The sequence below is a fragment of the Anomaloglossus baeobatrachus genome, chromosome 4 (assembly GCF_048569485.1).
Source record: "Anomaloglossus baeobatrachus isolate aAnoBae1 chromosome 4, aAnoBae1.hap1, whole genome shotgun sequence".
NCBI classification, from domain to species: Eukaryota; Metazoa; Chordata; class Amphibia; order Anura; family Aromobatidae; genus Anomaloglossus; species Anomaloglossus baeobatrachus.
Window position 1 is genome coordinate 652,214,897 of NC_134356.1, and position 19,143 is coordinate 652,234,039.

Below are 19,143 nucleotides of genomic sequence, written 5' to 3' on the forward strand. Positions count from 1 at the left end.
GCATTTGCGCAGAACACTGGAGGAATAGGCGAAAGTGCGGTCACGAGGTTATGGGCGGCACTTGCTGATGACACTCACAGCGCCGCCCATAACCCGTGCCCACGCAAAGCGTCACTAGCGGTCACACGTGCACACAGTGCACGGCACCGCTACAGTGGAACAGCGCATGCAAAAGCTATAGGAAGATGGGGTATATAGCAGGGTGCGTCTTATGGTCCGGTGCGTCTTATAGTCCGAAAAATACGGTATGTCCGTTAAAGGAATCCACACTGTCGCATGTACAATCATGAAATTTTACACAGACACCCTATTTGACTCAGAGAATGTCATAGACTATGTTTTGAGGAGGAATTTTAATCTCACGCTTTTGCCAACAAACCTTCCTCCATTAAAGTCAATGAAGCTGGGAGCCACAATGCAGCCAGAACTTCAGAAGAATGCTAGTGTGTCACAATGCACAGCCACACCCTTGAATGGAATGTTGGCATGTCACAATCCAGGGAAAGAGACAGACAGACAGACAAAGAGACACTCAGGGAAAGAGATAGACAGGGAAAGATACAAACAGACACAGACAGACAGACAGACAGAGACAGACAGACGGGGAAAGAAACAGACAGGGACAGATAGGGAAAGAGACAGACAGACAGGGAAAGGGACAGACAGAGAAAGAGACAGATAAACAGAGACAGACAGGGAAAGAGACAGACAGAGACAAACAGGGAAAGAGACAGACAGTGAGGGAAACAGACGGAGACTGGGAGAGAGACAGAGAGACAGTTACTATCCCGGGCAACGCCGGGTACTATAGCTAGTTGTATATAAAGTCCACATCAGTATCAATATCTCACGCATTCCCCTGATGAAGCTGTAACTTTTACATTGATATGCGTGGGGCAGGTTTACTCTTTGATCACCAAAGACCCTACAGGCTTTTCGGACCCATTTTTCTCCTTCCACAGCTCCCAATCACGGACTTCCTGTGTTCCAGCATATTGTTCATATATACCTTTTGCTTGATCCCCTTCTTCTGGTATTCAGTTTGGACCACATTCAGGTTGTATGCTTTTACGCATATGCGTTGTTATATATTACCTCTGGTCTGTCTCCCGGTTGTGGATTATATTGTATATAATGTTTCCCGCTTCTCCTGAACATGTTGCATTTGGTTTTAATCTTTGTGACATTGTGTGGTTTTAATATTGTTGTCTCATGTTCATGTGTTTTGATATATAAAATATTGTTAGGTGTGCATATAATTAGTGCAAAGCGTTTTTTTCTCTTGTACTCCGGATTAGTTACGAACATACGTAAAATATCAAAAGTCAATAAAAAGCAAAAGGGTTTTTTTAATGCACAAAAAAATAGCTGCTCTGTCATCAATTTCCCCGATCATTGAATTTTAACCCCATGTTTACAAGAATCTACAAAGATACGGTAGCTGTGTGGATGGAACCTGGATGAAAAAATACTTAATGATTTGAATCACATAACTTCTAGGTTTTAATGAGTGTAGATGTTTATAATGACCGTCCATGAGGACAGTGAGAGTTCAGAGTTTCTTCTCACAGATGGCATACTGATAGCGATCATGGCAGTCAAGGTCATTCCATTTCCCTTCCTTCCAAACTTGGCCACAATCTTCTTCACCTCCTCTATAACTATTGGGCTCGTTGGGCATCCAGTTCCTGCAGCAGAGAGGAGACAATAATGTAAGAGAAGTTAAGCCTGCTTTACACGGGACGACCGATTGTGCGATTTCACAATCGATCGTACCCGCCCCCGTCGTTTGTGCATCACGGGCAAAACGCTGCCCGTGTCGCACAAAGTCGTGAAACCCACGTCACACGTACTTACCTGCTGAGCGACCTCGCTGTGGGCGGCGAATGTCCACTTCCTGAATGGGGAGGGACATTCGGCGTCACAGCAACGTCACAGAGCGGCCGGCCAATAGAAGCGGAGGGGCGGAGATGAGCGGGATGTAAACATCCCACCCACCTCTTTCCTTCCGCATTGCTGGCGGGAGCCACGGGACGCAGGTAAGCTGTGTTCATCGTTCCCGTGGTGTTACACAAAGCGCTGTGTGCTGCCACGGGAACGATGAACAACCTGCTGCAGGAAAAATAAATGATATTATGAAACTGAGCGACAAGTACACCACTCACGATTTGTGAGCGATACTGCGTCGCTCAGAGGTTTCACACGAGACGACGTCGTGTACAATGCCGGATGTGCGTCACGAAAACCGTAACCTCGACGATGCATCGCACAATCCGTCATCTCGTGTAAAGCACCCTTAAGTCTTTGTGCAAACTGCGTCTGAGCCCTATCTTTGGTGGACAAACCAGAAATGGCTTATAGAAGATATTTTACACCTATCTATAGGACTTTATTTACCTACTCTAGGCCAAACCAGTGTCCATTTCCTTTTGACCTTAGTTTAACATGAATAGGAAGGTGTAGTACATTGTGCAGGTGCTTTGTGGTGCTTAACTATTAGTGACCTATGCCAACTAGATAGGAAACAGCCATAGTTGTTGGTGTAGATTACGGAGGTTAACCCTCCATGGATCATATATCCATATACCTATAGTTAATCTGTGGAATAGAATGCTTACTTATAGGATATTTTGTAGTCGCTTCCATCCACCCATGTCCAGTTTCCTTCTGCCTCGGCATCGGTTAGACCAATCCAATAAGTCCTCTGGTTTTTTTTTCCACTGATAAATTTCTGTGGGAGCAGGAAAGGAAAATAAAACTTAAAACTTTGTTCATAGACTTCCTAGGGAAGACTGAATTTATTCATGGACCAAATACAGTTTTGCAACGTCTGTATGGATCATATAGAAAGTTCAGGGATAGTACTATGTTCATCACGATCCATGTAAATCTTAGGTTGAGATCCAGATATTTTTATGGGCTACTCTTAAATTTGATAATGGCTTTGTGGTTCCTTTTGATAGCCCTCTTTCCATCTCCTATGTTATTATATAAATCATTATACCATGCAGTGCCTAATGGTCCTAAGTACCATAATAACATTGCCATTCAGTAGCCATAAATAACACTGACATATAGTTTCTATATAATAGAGCTATCCAATTTACCACCACTAAAATGGCCAAATATCCCAGTATACACCATAACAGAAGGCAAATTTGTGAAGCGAGTGGACAGGATCATGCTGGGGGCTCAGACCTGGCTACCATCAAGCCTACCTCTGAAATAAGGGACAGAGCAGGGTTTCTAGTCTGAGGGCCAGCCTAAGAGCATCTGTTCTGTGATTTCATACACCATGACAAGTGCAATCCAATCATACAACCTCGAAAAATGGATATATACACCATAATAAATGACAAATTTTTGGAGCGAGTGGGCCACAAAATAAAGGTCTAAATGGGTCTCAATTATGATATTGGGTTTTATTACTCAGAGAACCGCATGAGAAGGGAATCACCCAGAAGCAAAACAGACGGGTCCCACCATCAGTGATCCTCCCATATTATTTCCCTATTTAAAAATGTCTACTGATTAATAGAGAAAAGAATTTGCATTTGTTGTTTGAGCCCATGTGGGAATTATAATAATCTTTGTCAGCGGCTCAGGTTTCGGTTTGATAGAGGATGTGCTACCGAGAATAACAAAATTACACGCCATTGATATCTCTATGCTTGATATAGTGTCGTCCGATCCTCTTTATGGTCAGATACCTGCATTGTGGGCCTTTACATTAATCAAGAAAAGAAATAATAAGAGCAACAATAAGAATTTTTTATGATTCCACAAGTACCAAATTACAGAATCTGGAGCAAATTACATTCACATTCCAGTGATTGAATATAGGGAGTAAATTACCAATCGAACATAACCTCAAGAAAGCATGAGTGCCACCTAAGAGTTATGGCAGCATCGCATACTGAAATGTAAGGTTTACTTAGTAGTTGGTGAAAACACAAGCTCAATTTTCAGAAGATTCAGCCAGAGAAAGGACATTATGTGACAGAGGACAATGTCTGGTGTTTTGTAGTATTACGAAGGTGAGGTTAAAATGATTGTCCACTACTCAGACAACCACACTCTTTTGAACCTGGCCTATGGGGAAGAGGAGAGAAAGAAGAGCCAGTGAATGATACTCTGTATGACGGTTCAGAAAGGTACAAAGAAAACTCAGAGATTAGTATGCTTAAGGCCTCAAGAAATTAGCTCTCAACCAGGAGGAAGGAAGCTTTTTGGTACTTTCTAATGGTGATAACTACCCTTTAAGTCATTGTCCAAGCCATTAACACTATAAGTCCCAGGAATTTCGAGCTCCATAGGGTTTTAAAGGTAAAAATGTCAAATGACCCCTCTCTGGGACTTCTAGTGTTAATGAGCCATGTAACATGATTAATGGTCTACTTAGACTTGCTGACAGGTTAATGAGATCGATCAACTATGTAAAAGATCTGCACACATGTATTGGCTTGTGTGCACAGCAACAAAACGACCACTGATGCAACTGTTCTGTCCCCATATAGCATCATGTTTTGGGTGGTGAACTAATGATAAAGATGATTTTTATGCTAGCACAGGTACATGGGTTGAGAAATGTTAACAAGAGTTTGGTGATTATCGGCTCATCTATAAGGACCTTTAAGATGATTTTGGGTGAAACCAGACTCTCTCTAATGAGTAGACATCCTTCAGCAAATGGTTGTTTGATGGGTCTAGCCCTTCTGCTGGTATTCACAGGGTTTAACAGTGCCCATCAGCCCTAAGGACTAGAGATTAGCGAACCTGAGGTTTGGTTTTCAAACCGGACACCGACCTAAAAAATAGAGCTCAGGTTCGGAGTTCGGATGCGTTACATGTGAACTCCACTCACGCGAGCATCTATATGTGCTCAACCCTGTGTGATCCTCTTGCAGTGTTTGAACAGCTCACACTGGGAGTAACAACAATGTGATTAGATGTAGTGTGCAACAAAAAAAAATTGAAAAAGATCGCCCACCCTCCCTCGGAAGTGATCTGCATATGGATGGTTGTATGTGGGCGGAGACTCAAAATGCCAATCAGTAATTTTGAACCAGGCTCGGAGCAAATTCGAACAAGTCGAGGTTCGGTTTGATTGCTGCCCGCGAACCGAACTTCCAAAGCGTCACTCATTTCTACTAAGTACTAAAGAGTGAGGTTGAGTAAGTAGCAGAGGGTGGTCTACAATATCACCGCAGACAAATCTAGAAGACTTAGCAGAGAAAATTTGCTGTTAGATTTGAGCCATGATGGGATCATTTTGTATGGGCAGTTTCTGTAGAGAGTGGGAAGCAGTTTGTAAGCGGTTCATACTTGGGATAACAGAGACATAGGTGATTGGGGGACAGTATACAAGTCTAAAGTCTGCCATACACATTAGATGATATCTATGAGTTTGGGAGACAATCTAATGTCTATAGGGTCCCCGGGCAACTGATTGTTGGGAGAGTTATTGATCTGGCATGTCCGGTTTCGGACTGCCAATGGCTTTGCTCTCCCGAAGATGTCTTGCAGCTCTCTCTTAGAGAACAAAGGATCATTTGACCAAACAAGTGCTCTTCTGTAAAGGAGAGCTGGTCAAGGTGGCTTCCGGATGAATGAATTGCTGAACCATTGTGTGCTCGACAGCTATGTATTGTGTATGCATTGAGAGCTGCACATGTGTAAGCAAGATAGGGGTGGAGGTTGGAAATACGGAGACAACTGTATGCAACTTTAAGCTGCCCTTCAAAACTGTTGGTGGTGGGATACATTGACCACCAGCTGAGTTTGATCAACCTACTTTTCTTGTTCACAAGAATGTACCGACTGGCATTACCAGAAAACTAAAATGCCTATCACAGATATAATTTGGGTGACCCAGAGTTTTTTTTTTAAATCCTTGCGGATTTTTGGTAAATGATAACTAAAATGCAAGTCTGGGATTTTTTATAGTTAGAATCGTTTTTCAGTGTCATTTAGAATATTTAGTTAAATGTCTTTGGAAATAATTGTTTGATGGTTGGTTTTGGACATTTGTGATTTTTCTTCTGAGACAATCTCATAGTTCTGTGGATCTGATGGGATCCTGAAAGCCTCTTCCAAATAGTAATCACGCTCTACGGCACATGTTAAGATGTGTATATAAGAACCGTTAATCAGATATATAACATTCATCTCACCTGCTCATTTTCATTGTTGATTACAACTAAGTCAGCACTCTTGAGGACGCACATGGTCCGGGCTCTAAACCAGTTAGATTGACTGTTTGAAAAAAAGTAGCATTTGCCTTCAAATAGATTCCAACCAATCTCACAGGTGGTTTTCTCTGAAATAAATTAAGAAAATATGATATTGTAAAGGATTGTACAGGCTTAGTAAAAAATTGATGTTTCTTATCCAAAACAGCGCCTCATCAGTTAGTGGATTATATCTGGTCTTATACATCTCCACTCAAGTGAATAGGGCTGAGCTGCAATACCAGAGGCGGCCTTTCAAGAAAAGCAGCAATGTTTTTGGCAGAAAGTACCAACGTTTCCTATAAACTGTCCATATTTAAGACAACCTGGTACCATTACAATATTTTTGGTATTGGGTATGTCCTCAAAAGATACTGAAAATTTGTTTTTACGACAAGGTATATAATCTTTATATCTTTAAAAATTGATGGCTTATCCTTAGGATATAAGATATAAGATTGGTGGCTATCCCACTTTCAACATCTTTGTCCTTTGCCCATCAGTTTGAAGGGGCCATGATGATCCAGGAAGTGGTGCGACCTTGAATGGAGGGTATGCCAAAACTCGAATTTTCCATTGATCTACTTTTTGATGGGCTATCCTGATGATGGTTCTTCATTTTTCTACTGCTCCCACCAACCTATATCCACCTTAATGAATGTTCCTACATCCCGAATCTTTGAAAACCTGTGCTTTACGCAAATGTGTGCCGAGCTGTCCTACGAGTGTCTTTGGATCATGGTGACATCACACAACCTCTCTGCCTGCACTCACCAGACTTGAGTCTTTAATAAATATCTTTTACAGATTGTAAGAGATGTCGCTTACATCAGTCAGAAGTAGAGGGGTGGAGATGGTTAGTGGTGATACCAAGCGAGGTCTAAAGAAGTCCATCGGACCACTTGGCACAGAAGCGTATGCAGATTGAGACTTTTATAAAACTATTTTTTAAAGGTATACTATGCTACTCTGAGCATATAAAGAGGTTTTAGGGACGTCCATTACGATGCATATATAGTGGTAGCCACAATATATAAAACCATAGCCTGTTGACTGGTTCATTTTAGAGGGCTACCCAGCCTTTCAAGAAAAAAATCAAAGCGGTAGCAAATGTTATGAAAAAAAATACCATACTCTCCAATCTTCCCCTCCAGTCCAGTGCAGAAGGTTCAGTTGAGTCTTTAAATACAACCAGCTGACACAGGAGCACTGCAGTCAATCAGTGGCCTCAGCAGTCATATATCCTGCCCTAAAGGAATCATAGCTCCCAACACTAAACAGTTATGCCGGTTATACGCCATGTGCCAGCTGATTGTAAAAAGATAGGGGAAGCATCGAGGATTTAGATCAATGGGTGATGGGCTGGCACATAGGTATGGGGAGGCAGGTACTGGAGACAGACACTGAGTTAACGGGACAGGAGCTCAGGACCTGACAACTGGCTAGGTAGCAGATTGGAGACTTACTGACTGACTAACTAGTGGCATTGCACAGGCACCTCCCCTAATGGGAGGATGCCTTATATACACAGTGCCTCTCAGCCATAGGCTGAGAGGCATTTCCTGGAAGTAGCACGCCAGTCTTTTAAGAGGAGGGCCGGTGTGCGTGCGCACAACTTAGGTGCACTCCTGGGAAACCTGTGCGGCATGTACAGGGCCCAGGAGGGGAAGGAGGCAGCAGAGTACGTGAGAGGCTGCACGGCAGCAGGGGAGGATGCAACCCACCCTGGGCAGTGAGTAAGTCAGCGAGGGGAGAATTAGGGGTTTTTTTCATATTAGTTGTTGGGTTTTTTTCATAGGTCAGATAACATCTTAAAAAAGTAAAGCAAATCGACCATTGTTGTATCTGTTAATAACATTTTTGATGGTTATCAGGACTTTCTGTTCCGAGTATGTGACATACATTGATAAGATTCCCCTATATTTTCACTTTCTTACTTTTAGCTTCAAATTCTACAGTTTTCAGTTTTTCAACCAACGAATTAACTGCAAAAGAGAAAATAAAAAAGATCTTGTGGTTCAATAAAACAAAACATAGAAAAGAGAACCAGCATGATCTGAAAGTGGCATGCATCATATAAAAAGTGCAATTCCAACTGTACTATAATACAAAATGAGATTTTTAGCAAATAAATGATCAATTCTTTGAGATGGCAAATCTCGATAGATTTAAAGCAGAACCACATTACAGCACACATTCCTGTAACCTGTGTATAACCGCTTCCATGTCGCAAAAGGAGGCAGCTGCGGATAAATGGCAGCTCAGGTCCCAACGTGCGCAGAAGACACCACACACGCCGGGACTATATCAGAACTGACCTTCACAGTTACATTTATGTTTGTTTAGCTACGCTAATATGGTTTAAGTGTTACTTCTCACATAGTGAGATCACTAGCAAGATCGCTGCTGAGTCACACGTTTTATGACGTACCAGTGACCTCATCAGCGATCTCACTGTGTGTGACACTAAGCAGCGACCTGGCCCCTGCTGTGAAATTGCTGATCGTTACACACTGTTCTGGTTCATTTTTTGCTCGTTGGTCTCCCGTTGTGCAACACACATCAGCGTGTTTGACTTCGGCAGACCAACAAGCACCGACTCTCTGTAAGCAGCGTACGCTGGTAACCAGGGTAAATATCAGGTAACTAAGAAAAGCGCTTTGCTTGGTTAGGCTGCTTTCACACATCCGGTTTTTGCAATGCGGCTCAAAAACCTATGCAATGGATGCGGCAAAAAAAACGGATCCGTTGCATACGTTTTTCCATGCGACCCGTCCGTTTTTTGACGGATGCGGCTTGATACAGAGCATGCGCAGTTCAAAAAACCGCATCCGGCGGTTGGATGCATTTTTTGCCACAGGACCCCGCATCCGGCTTCCATAGGCTTGCATTGTAAATCGCGACGCATGGCGCCAGATCCAGCGCGATGCATTTTTTCGCCGCACAAAAAACGTGCCAGGGAACGTTCCATCCGACCGCCGCATGGGCTAAAAACTGGACGCAACGCAAGGCCATGTGGCACAATCCGGTGCTAATGCAAGTCTATGCGGAAAAAACGCAACCGGCGGCAAAAAAAAGGTTGCGTTTTTTCTGCAAAGCGCCGTATTGTGCCGCTCAGCAAAAACCGAATGTGTGAAAGCAGCCTTACCCGATATTTACCCTGGTTACCAGCATATGCTGCTTACAGGTTGCCAGCGCTGGCTCCCTGCACACGTAGCCAGGGTAAATATCGGGTAACTAAGCAAAGCGCTTTGCTTAGTAACCTGATGTGTACCCTAGCTACGTATACAGGGAGTCAGCGCGGGAAGCCTGTAAGCGGTGTACGCTGGTAACAAGAGTAAATATCGGGTAACCAAGCAAAGCGCTTTGCTTAATTACCTGATATTTACCCTGGTTAGCAAGCTCAGAATCGTTACACAAGTCGCTGGTGGCTGGTCGCTAGTGAGATCTGCCTGAATGACAGCTCACCAGCAACCATGTAGCGAAGCTCCAGCGATCCTGACCAGGTCGTATTGTGGTCGGAATTGCTGGTACGTCGTTTAGTGAGACGATACCCTAAGCCAAACGACAATGACGTCTTACCAGTGTTGTTGACGCTGACCATGTCGTCCCTGCTGGCCAGATCTTTCTGATCTGATTTGGTATCTAAGTAAAAAAGATGTAATCAATAAAATATAATGACCTTTTTGATTCCTGACAACTGGTCAGATAACTGTTTTAATGTTGTGACTTGTTTTTTTAAAAGTTGTCCTTTACTTGGCAGCTGTGCCCGTCACCATCTCTTATCGCATCATCACAAAAGAAGTATGGCTACAAAAATAGATACAGTATATCTACCAAGTTCAACCAGGGGGAAAGGAGAGGATTTATAAATGAAAAAAATCCTTCCTGACCTCAAGTGGTGACTAGTGACCACACTTGATAAACATGTTAAGGAGCAATCGACTCAGGGTTGGGAAGTTCGTTTCAAGAGAAGAGTTAAACAGCTGAAATCCGAATTTGGCAAATTTGCTCAAAAGGTTTCAGAGAGAATTGATAACATTTTTTAATACAAATCAAATATGAGTTATTGTTCTCTGACGTGGCTCCAGACCACAAAGCATAATGATTCTGGGGTTTAAAAAAAAAATACCTGGCGGCCATCCCTTGTCCTTTCTTGTCCGGCCACCCACACATCTAAGTCCCTCGTTGTCTGGTCTCCGGTCTTCAAAGTATTATTTAGTCCTCCAGTGCTCACTACTAGATTTGAGCGAGTGCCTAACTATTTGTACTCGCTATACTCCTATAGAGTACTGTCTAATACTCACGTGTTCATTCCGAATATAGTGTGCAATGCAAGTCAATGGGGAAAACCTTGCAAAGTAACGAGTAACCTGAATGCCGTATATTCGTGCGAGTAGAGAATAGTGCGGAATTCGGATTACTCGTTACATTACAAGTTTTTTCCATTAACTTGCATTGCGAACGCTATTCGGAATGAATACGCGAGTATTAGACAGTACTCATTATGAGTATAGCGAGTATAAATAGTTAGGTACTCACTCAACTCTACTCACTACACTACACCCCATGATGTCACCACGAGGATCTGAATTTCATTGTGAATGCGTAAGACTGGACTAGACGTAGGGAGCGAACTGCACAGGGGTCAGGTAGGGAACTGCACGGGGGGATAAGAATGATTTGCTGTGAGTATAATTTTTTTCTCCTTCCCAGCCCTAAACAAAGCTAGCAAAATGTAGTTTTTTCTGAATTTGGAACTATTCAAATCCCCCCAAAAATCTGGATTCTTGTGAAATTCAAAGTTAATTCAAATACTTTCAAATTAATTCACTCACCTATATTAATTATAATTATTATTAAAACACCTTGATTATTCATATCATACCTGGCCTTTTTAATCAGAACACGACTTCCATTCTTCAAATACTTTTCATGCCCGTTGTCCAACTTACAGTGTACAGTAATTTTAGGCTCATAAATCCATAATACACATTAAAATAAGTTACTTTGGAAAATATCTTATCAAAGAAGTCTGCTTTTTTCTCCTCTGACACTGATTGGCACTGATCATTCATTCTCAGCTCAAGAGTAAAATCTGAGAATCTGTATATAGACAGAACTTCACATTACTGAGATAGGAGATGACAATTGGTGCATTTAAAATTCAATGGAGGGAGGATGGGGAGGAGCTGGAGGCAGGCACAAACATAAAGGAGAATGGAGGAGGGATGAGTTGGAGGCAGACACAAACAGAGGAGAAAGGAAGAGTGAGGAGCTGGAGGCAGACACACATAGAGGGGAAGGAGGAGGGAGGAGCTGGAGGCAGACACAGGCAAGAGGGGAAGGAGGAGGGAGAAGCTGGAGGCAGACACAGGCATAGAGGGGAAGGAGGAGGGAGGAGCTGGAGGCAGACACAGACATAGAGGGGAAGGAGGAGGGAGGAGCTGGAGGCAGACACAGACATAGAGGGGAAGGAAGAGTGAGGAGCTGGAGGCAGACACAGGCATAGAGGGGAAGGAGGAGGGAGGAGCTGGAGGCAGACACAGACATAGAGGGGAAGGAGGAGGGAGGAGCTGGAGGCAGACACAGACATAGAGGGGAAGGAGGAGGGAGAAGCTGGAGGCAGACACAGACATAGAGGGGAAGGAGGAGGGAGGAGCTGGAGGCAGACACAGACATAGAGGGGAAGGAGGAGGGAGGAGCTGGAGGCAGACACAGACATAGAGGGGAAGGAAGAGTGAGGAGCTGGAGGCAGACACAGGCATAGAGGGGAAGGAGGAGGGAGGAGCTGGAGGCAGACACAGACATAGAGGGGAAGGAGGAGGGAGGAGCTGGAGGCAGACACAGACATAGAGGGGAAGGAGGAGGGAGAAGCTGGAGGCAGACACAGGCAAGAGGGGAAGGAGGAGGGAGGAGCTGGAGGCAGACACAGACATAGAGGGGAAGGAGGAGGGAGGAGCTGGAGGCAGACACAGACATAGAGGGGAAGGAAGAGTGAGGAGCTGGAGGCAGACACAGGCATAGAGGGGAAGGAGGAGGGAGGAGCTGGAGGCAGACACAGACATAGAGGGGAAGGAGGAGGGAGGAGCTGGAGGCAGACACAGACATAGAGGGGAAGGAGGAGGGAGAAGCTGGAGGCAGACACAGACATAGAGGGGAAGGAGGAGGGAGGAGCTGGAGGCAGACACAGACATAGAGGGGAAGGAGGAGGGAGGAGCTGGAGGCAGACACAGACATAGAGGGGAAGGAAGAGTGAGGAGCTGGAGGCAGACACAGGCATAGAGGGGAAGGAGGAGGGAGGAGCTGGAGGCAGACACAGACATAGAGGGGAAGGAGGAGGGAGGAGCTGGAGGCAGACACAGACATAGAGGGGAAGGAGGAGGGAGAAGCTGGAGGCAGACACAGGCAAGAGGGGAAGGAGGAGGGAGAAGCTGGAGGCAGACACAGGCATAGAGGGGAAGGAGGAGGGAGGAGCTGGAGGCAGACACAGACATAGAGGGGAAGGAGGAGGGAGGAGCTGGAGGCAGACACAGACATAGAGGGGAAGGAGGAGGGAGAAGCTGGAGGCAGACACAGACATAGAGGGGAAGGAGGAGGGAGGAGCTGGAGGCAGACACAGACATAGAGGGGAAGGAGGAGGGAGGAGCTGGAGGCAGACACAGACATAGAGGGGAAGGAAGAGTGAGGAGCTGGAGGCAGACACAGGCATAGAGGGGAAGGAGGAGGGAGGAGCTGGAGGCAGACACAGACATAGAGGGGAAGGAGGAGGGAGGAGCTGGAGGCAGACACAGACATAGAGGGGAAGGAGGAGGGAGAAGCTGGAGGCAGACACAGGCAAGAGGGGAAGGAGGAGGGAGAAGCTGGAGGCAGACACAGGCATAGAGGGGAAGGAGGAGGGAGGAGCTGGACGCAGACACATACATAGAGGGTAAGGAGGAGGGAGGAGCTGGAGGCAGACACAGACATAGAGGGGAAGGAGGAGGGAGGAGCTGGAGGCAGACACAGGCATAGAGGGGAAGGAGGAGGGAGGAGCTGGAGGCAGACACAGGCATAGAGGGGAAGGAGGAGGGAGAAGCTGGAGGCAGACACAGGCATAGAGGGGAAGGAGGAGGGAGAAGCTGGAGGCAGACACAGGCATAGAGAAGGGAGGAGGAGGGAGAAGCTGGAGGCAGACACATACATAGAGGGGAAGGAGGAGGGAGAAGCTGGAGGCAGACACAGGCATAGAGGGGAAGGAGGAGGGAGAAGCTGGAGGCAGACACAGATATAGAGGAGGAGGAGGAGCTGGAGGCAGACACATACATAGAGGGGAAGGAGGAGGGAGAAGCTGGAGGCAGACACAGGCATAGAGGGGAAGGAGGAGGGAGAAGCTGGAGGCAGACATAGGCATAGAGGGGAAGGAGGAGGGAGGAGCTGGAGGCAGACACATACATAGAGGGGAAGGAGGAGGGAGGAGCTGGAGGCAGACACATGCATAGAGGGGAGGGAGGAGCTGGAGGCAGACACAGACATAGAGAAGGGAGGAGGAGGGAAGAGCTGGAGGCAAACACAGACAGAGGGGATACGAGGAGGGAGGAGCTGGAGGCAGACACAGGCATAGAGGGGAAGGAGGAGGGAGAAGCTGGAGGCAGACATAGGCATAGAGGGGAAGGAGGAGGGAGGAGCTGGAGGCAGACACATACATAGAGGGGAAGGAGGAGGGAGGAGCTGGAGGCAGACACATGCATAGAGGGGAGGGAGGAGCTGGAGGCAGACACAGACATAGAGGTCAAAGAAGGAGGGAAGAGCTGGAGGCAAACACAGACAGAGGGGATACGAGGAGGGAGGAGCTAGAGGCAGAAACAGACACAGAGGTGAAGGAAGGAAAGAGAAGCTAGAGGCAAACACAGACATACAGGGGTAAGAAGGAGGGAGGTGATGAAGCCAGACACAGGCATAGAGGGGAAAGAAGAAGGGAGGAGCTGGAGGCAGACACAGATGTCACAAACTGCCTTCTCCTATCTCAGTAAAGGAAATATTTGTATTCCCTGTAGACAGATTTCATCTGTGTATTGAGATTTTTGAAAATGAAAGAACAGTCAAGGAGAAGAAAAGAGTAGATTTCTGTGATAAGATATATTACAAAGTTTCTTATTTTCAGGTGTAATATTAATTTAGAAGGTTTTAAATGTAATTTATAACTGCTAAAATGATTGAAGAATGTAGTTGTATTTTGCAGTGTCGCATATTATAATGGGGCAGGACTAGTATGGTAGGGAGTCATTTACCCAGGACTAGTCTTTCCTCAGATCTTGTAATTATGCCTCTTTTGAGTGTGATTGACAACATGCATTCAATCTTGGGTATGGTCAGACCACTATACAGGCACGTGCCAGCGAGGTGTGATCAGAAGATCCAAAGCAGGGGAAGTACAGGGAAAAAGACAACCCCTCCGGACTAATCCTGCCACAATATCATATGCAACACTGTGGAATAAAAGTGAATTCTTTAAACATTACAGCATTAGTATCGCACCTAAATGACCTTATAAAAATAAGGATCTGTTTTTCACAAATTGACCGGCGGCGTTACACGACTGCTGATTGGTAAATATTTACTGATTGGTGGTCGCTAAAATTCTCATTTACCCGGGCAGACCACACTAAGCAATGTATACTGAGAACAATGTGGAATAAATCGTCCAGTCTGCATAGGAACTTCCATTGTTCTCGGCAGCTTGAGTTCTGTTTACATAAGTTCCTGTGCTGCCGAGAATAATGATTTTAGTTTAATTTCACCCAATGAACTTGTGTTATTTATTTATTCATCTGGTGATCAGTAGCCTGTTCCCACTTCATGACTATCGGGAAAACGATCCTTTCCCATAACCATCCAGCGAAAATGCACCTATTCCGCTATAGGGGGGTGGGAAGAGTTACTCAAGAGTTTTGACAGGTTCCCTTCAATATTTCAGATTTATATTTCCTCTTACATATTTTGCTTTGTAGCCCCGGTTTTTAGCATTACACTTGTAATTTGACCCAAGTGGAGGGGTCCATAGCATAACCAGACATTGGACAGCGCACAAATAAATACAATACAGCTAATATATGGCAATGTGTAAAGGAAAAAGTGACTGACTTTGAGAATGGACAGTTACGAAGAGAACAATAACCAGGATAAATGAAAGTGCCAGCAGTCCGTATGTGATGATCACCGGTCTGTCCTTAAAGTATGAACACATGCTTTCTGAAAAAGAAAAGTGATGAGACATGAAAAGTGACTTTACCAAATAGAACCCCAGTGTCAGTGTAAGTCCAACAATAATCACAAAATGTCCTGACTGTGATTGTGGGATAAAGTTATCAAGGCTTCAGCCAAGAATTCTAGATCTGGCTGTACACTACTAATTTTGTACAGCTAGAAAAAACAATTAATTCCTTTTTCCATTGAACATTGGTTCTTTTTTGTAATGTGTGGGATGCTGTTGTGAATACGTTTTCAAGTTTGGGGCTCCCTCTTGTGGTCAGTACTGGCGGTGCAGTTGATGTGTGGAGCGAAAGCTACACAGCTGTAGAGGACTGGCAATCAGGGTCAGATTGGGCTATTTAACTGAGTAGTTTTCTCTGGTTACTTGCCGGTGCTCAATTGCTCCTGTGTGTTAAGGACATTCTGTAACCAGCTCTGCTCACTTCCAGACCTCCTCTCAGATAAGTGGTCTTTGTACCTCTGCTGTTTGTTTTCCACTTTCTTGTTGCTTTCTCTACTTTGATACTAATCCATGATTCCTATTTTGTCTGTGTGGTGGAATGGGATCATTCTCTGCTGGGAGTGTCTGTATACTTAGCTCCATGATTCTGCAAGGTATTGTGTTTGTCATGCTTGGTATTAATTCAGTCCCTCATCTGTATTAGTGTTTTTGGATCCCAGTAACATCTGACTGCTGGTACAGTGGGGGAGAGGTTGTGTAACGTCAGTATTTTTCCATATCAGAAGTGCTGGTGTATATTAGGGTTTTTACGGCTGCAGACAGTTGCTCTTTCCTATGCTTTCCTATAAAAATAGTTTGGGCCTCACCTTTGCTGAAATCTGTCTTTTCTGGCTTTGTATTGTGTTTTTCTATATCACCGTAGCCTTTACATGTGGGGGGCTAGCTATCCTTGGGGACTACTCCGAGGCAGATTAGCGTTCTTATGTTTCTATCTGTAAGATTATTTAGTTCTCTGGCTTTGTCGAGGCGTCCAGGTCATCGTAGCCACGCCCTACGGCTACTGTTAGTTGTGTGTCAGGATTAGGTCTGCAGTCCGTTAAGTTTCCAGCTACTCTGTTACCTTTTTGGGATTTCGCATTTTTTGATCCTCCTCGGTCCCTGAATCATAACAGGACACATGCTGACTTGTGGCAGATATCTGCCATTCTGAATTTTTTGGGTTATTGTCAGGTTTTTTTTTTCTATACTACCCTCCCTTGAGAAAGTCCAACACAGGACGAAATGCGCATCGTGTAGCAGGCAGGCGAATCTCATGGACTCTGCACATAGGTAATGCACATCTAAATCCATCTTTTATACCATGTATTTCAATTTCAGCACTCACACTTTAGAGCACTATGCACTTTATTTTTTGATGGCTGATTAAAAGAAACATTTATGGGAAATATTTTGGATTAAATTATGGTTTTTCAGGCTATGTATTAATTGATTTTTAAAATATTTAAAATTATTTGACTTTTTTTTATCTTTTTACCTATTTATAGTAGTCCCTCTGGTATTTATATTTGCACATACTGCCTTCTGAATTTCCCTTTCTATAATTATATAATTTGCTCCTCCACTGTTTTTAATTGTGTTAGACTATTTTTTAATATTTATATAAATAAAAATATATATTTTATTCTATGGTCTTTTGACTCATGTGGACAGGTGTATATTATTTAATTGTCCATGGGGTCTTTTTTGAGATAATCATTGTTGAAGGCAAAAGTAGCCAATTCCGAAAGGCAGATCTATATTCCATCAATGAAAGGCCAGACAAGGCTCCAGACAATGGCAGAGGCTGATCAGTAATTTGCTGATTTTGTTGTCCCTGAGAAAGCGTCTGAGGAGGCGAAACGGCCATTGACCACTTGTATTAGGTTGTCCCGCAATAACTTCTGTCTTTCTCTTTAGATTTAGGGGTACTTTGCACGCTGCCACATCGCAAGCCGATGCTAGCGATGCCGAGCGCGATAGTATCCACCCCCGTTGCACATGCGATATCTTGTGATAGCTGCCGTAGCGAACATTATCGCTACGACAGCTTCACACGCACTTACCTGCCCAGCTACGTCGCTCTGGCCAGCGACCCGCCTCCTTCCTAAGGGGGCGGGTCGTGCGGCCTCATAGCGATGTCACACAGCAGGCGGCCAATAGAAGCGGAGGGGCGGAGATGAGTGGGACGTAAACATCCCGCCCACCTCCTTCCTTCCGCATAGCTGGTGGAGGCAGGTAAGGAGATGTTCCTCGCTCCTGCGGCTTCACACACAGCGATGTGCGCTGCCGCAGGAATGAGGAACAACATCGTATCTCCTATTGGTGCGACATTATGAAAATGTCCGACGCTACACAGATCACCGATTTACGACGCTTTTGCGATCATTTATCAGCGCATCTAGGCTTTGCATGCTGCGAAATCGTTACCGGCGCAGGATGTGCATCACTTTCGATTTGACCCCGACGATATCGCAGTAGTGATGTCGCAACGTGCAAAGTACCCCATACAGTGACTGTCATGGATTTATGGATTTTTCTTCCCTTTTTTTTCTAATTCGTTATTTTAACATTTAATATCGTTATTGTTCTTCTGAAGGTCTTTAAGCCGATTTATGACCAGATCAAAGTTCAGCTCAGCTTTGATGTGGTCATAAATCAGCTTAAAGGACATCAGGAAAATAAATGTAAGTTACAAATATTGGCATTGACAGCATTAGAGAATGTGAAAGCTAAAATAGTTTAAAACTTGGAGCCCAAAAATACATAAATGTAAATAAAAAAAAAAATAAAAATAAAATAAAATAAAAACACCCTTGAAAGTGTCCATATCCTTAAAAGGGGGTTTCAAATTCCAGAAAACCCCTTCCCCAGCTGCAGTTTGTTTTAATAAAACAAAGCTTTACTCAGCCTCCCCAGGTCCAGTGCTGAGTCTCCGCTGCTTCTCCAGATGTCAGTTATTCTCTGCAGCGCTGATGTCATACCAATAGCTCTGCAGCCAATCAGTGATTTCAGCTGCTCTGTGAGGCTCATGACATCAGAGCTCAGTTGTTCACTGCAGCACGGGCAACATGACGTCAATGCTATAGACAGTAACAGACAAGGAGCAGCTGCAGAGACTCAGTAAGGCGCAGGTTTTTTGTAAAAAAAAATAATTAAAAAAAAACAAACTAGGGTTGGGGAACATGATTTTTCCTGTAACCAGAAAATTGTTGTTTTTTATGAAGAAGGGAGATAAAGCCAAGACAAAAAGGGCATGGTTTAAACTTCACAAATTTGTTCGACACAGTTCCACATATTCCCCCGATTTCAAAAACAATTTTAGCCGTAATTACATATATTTAGGTTAAAAAAAAATGCAGTGTGTGTCCAATTCCATGTGTAACAACTGTTGAAGAAGGACATGTATTGTTGCACCTACACAGTAATTAATAGAAAGAAGTGGTCCTGCACCACCGCGCTGTGTCTCGCACCGGTGTCAGCAAGGAGCAGGTTAGTTCAAGTCGTTCCAGGAGGTAGACTGGCCGTGGGTGCTCGTTGAGGAGGAGATTTCTCAAAAAGGAAGCAAATAAATAGAAAAACAATGGCACATACCAACGAAAATCCAGATATTAACGTTCTTTATTTCATCCAACGGTGCAGGTAAAAAGCGGGAGGAGAGCTGGGTGCGGGTCCCCTCAGGAC

General features: G+C 44.5%; 1 protein-coding gene across 3 annotated transcripts in view; it reads right to left on the bottom strand.

Moving 5' to 3' along the window:
- Positions 1-1,329: 1,329 nt before the first annotated feature.
- The window catches only part of LOC142302009 (asialoglycoprotein receptor 2-like), a 31,740-nt gene continuing 13,926 nt past the window's right edge, over positions 1,330-19,143 (bottom strand). For all 3 annotated transcript variants that reach the window (XM_075343083.1, XM_075343082.1, XM_075343081.1), the window contains exons 2-7: positions 15,354-15,461; positions 9,813-9,875; positions 8,168-8,215; positions 6,174-6,319; positions 2,619-2,731; positions 1,330-1,688 (exon numbers count right to left, since the gene is read on the bottom strand). In XM_075343083.1, the coding sequence (XP_075199198.1) occupies positions 1,553-1,688; positions 2,619-2,731; positions 6,174-6,319; positions 8,168-8,215; positions 9,813-9,875; positions 15,354-15,456 (609 nt within the window). In that variant the 5' untranslated portion in view covers positions 15,457-15,461 and the 3' untranslated portion in view covers positions 1,330-1,552. The remainder of the gene's footprint in view (positions 1,689-2,618; positions 2,732-6,173; positions 6,320-8,167; positions 8,216-9,812; positions 9,876-15,353; positions 15,462-19,143) is intronic.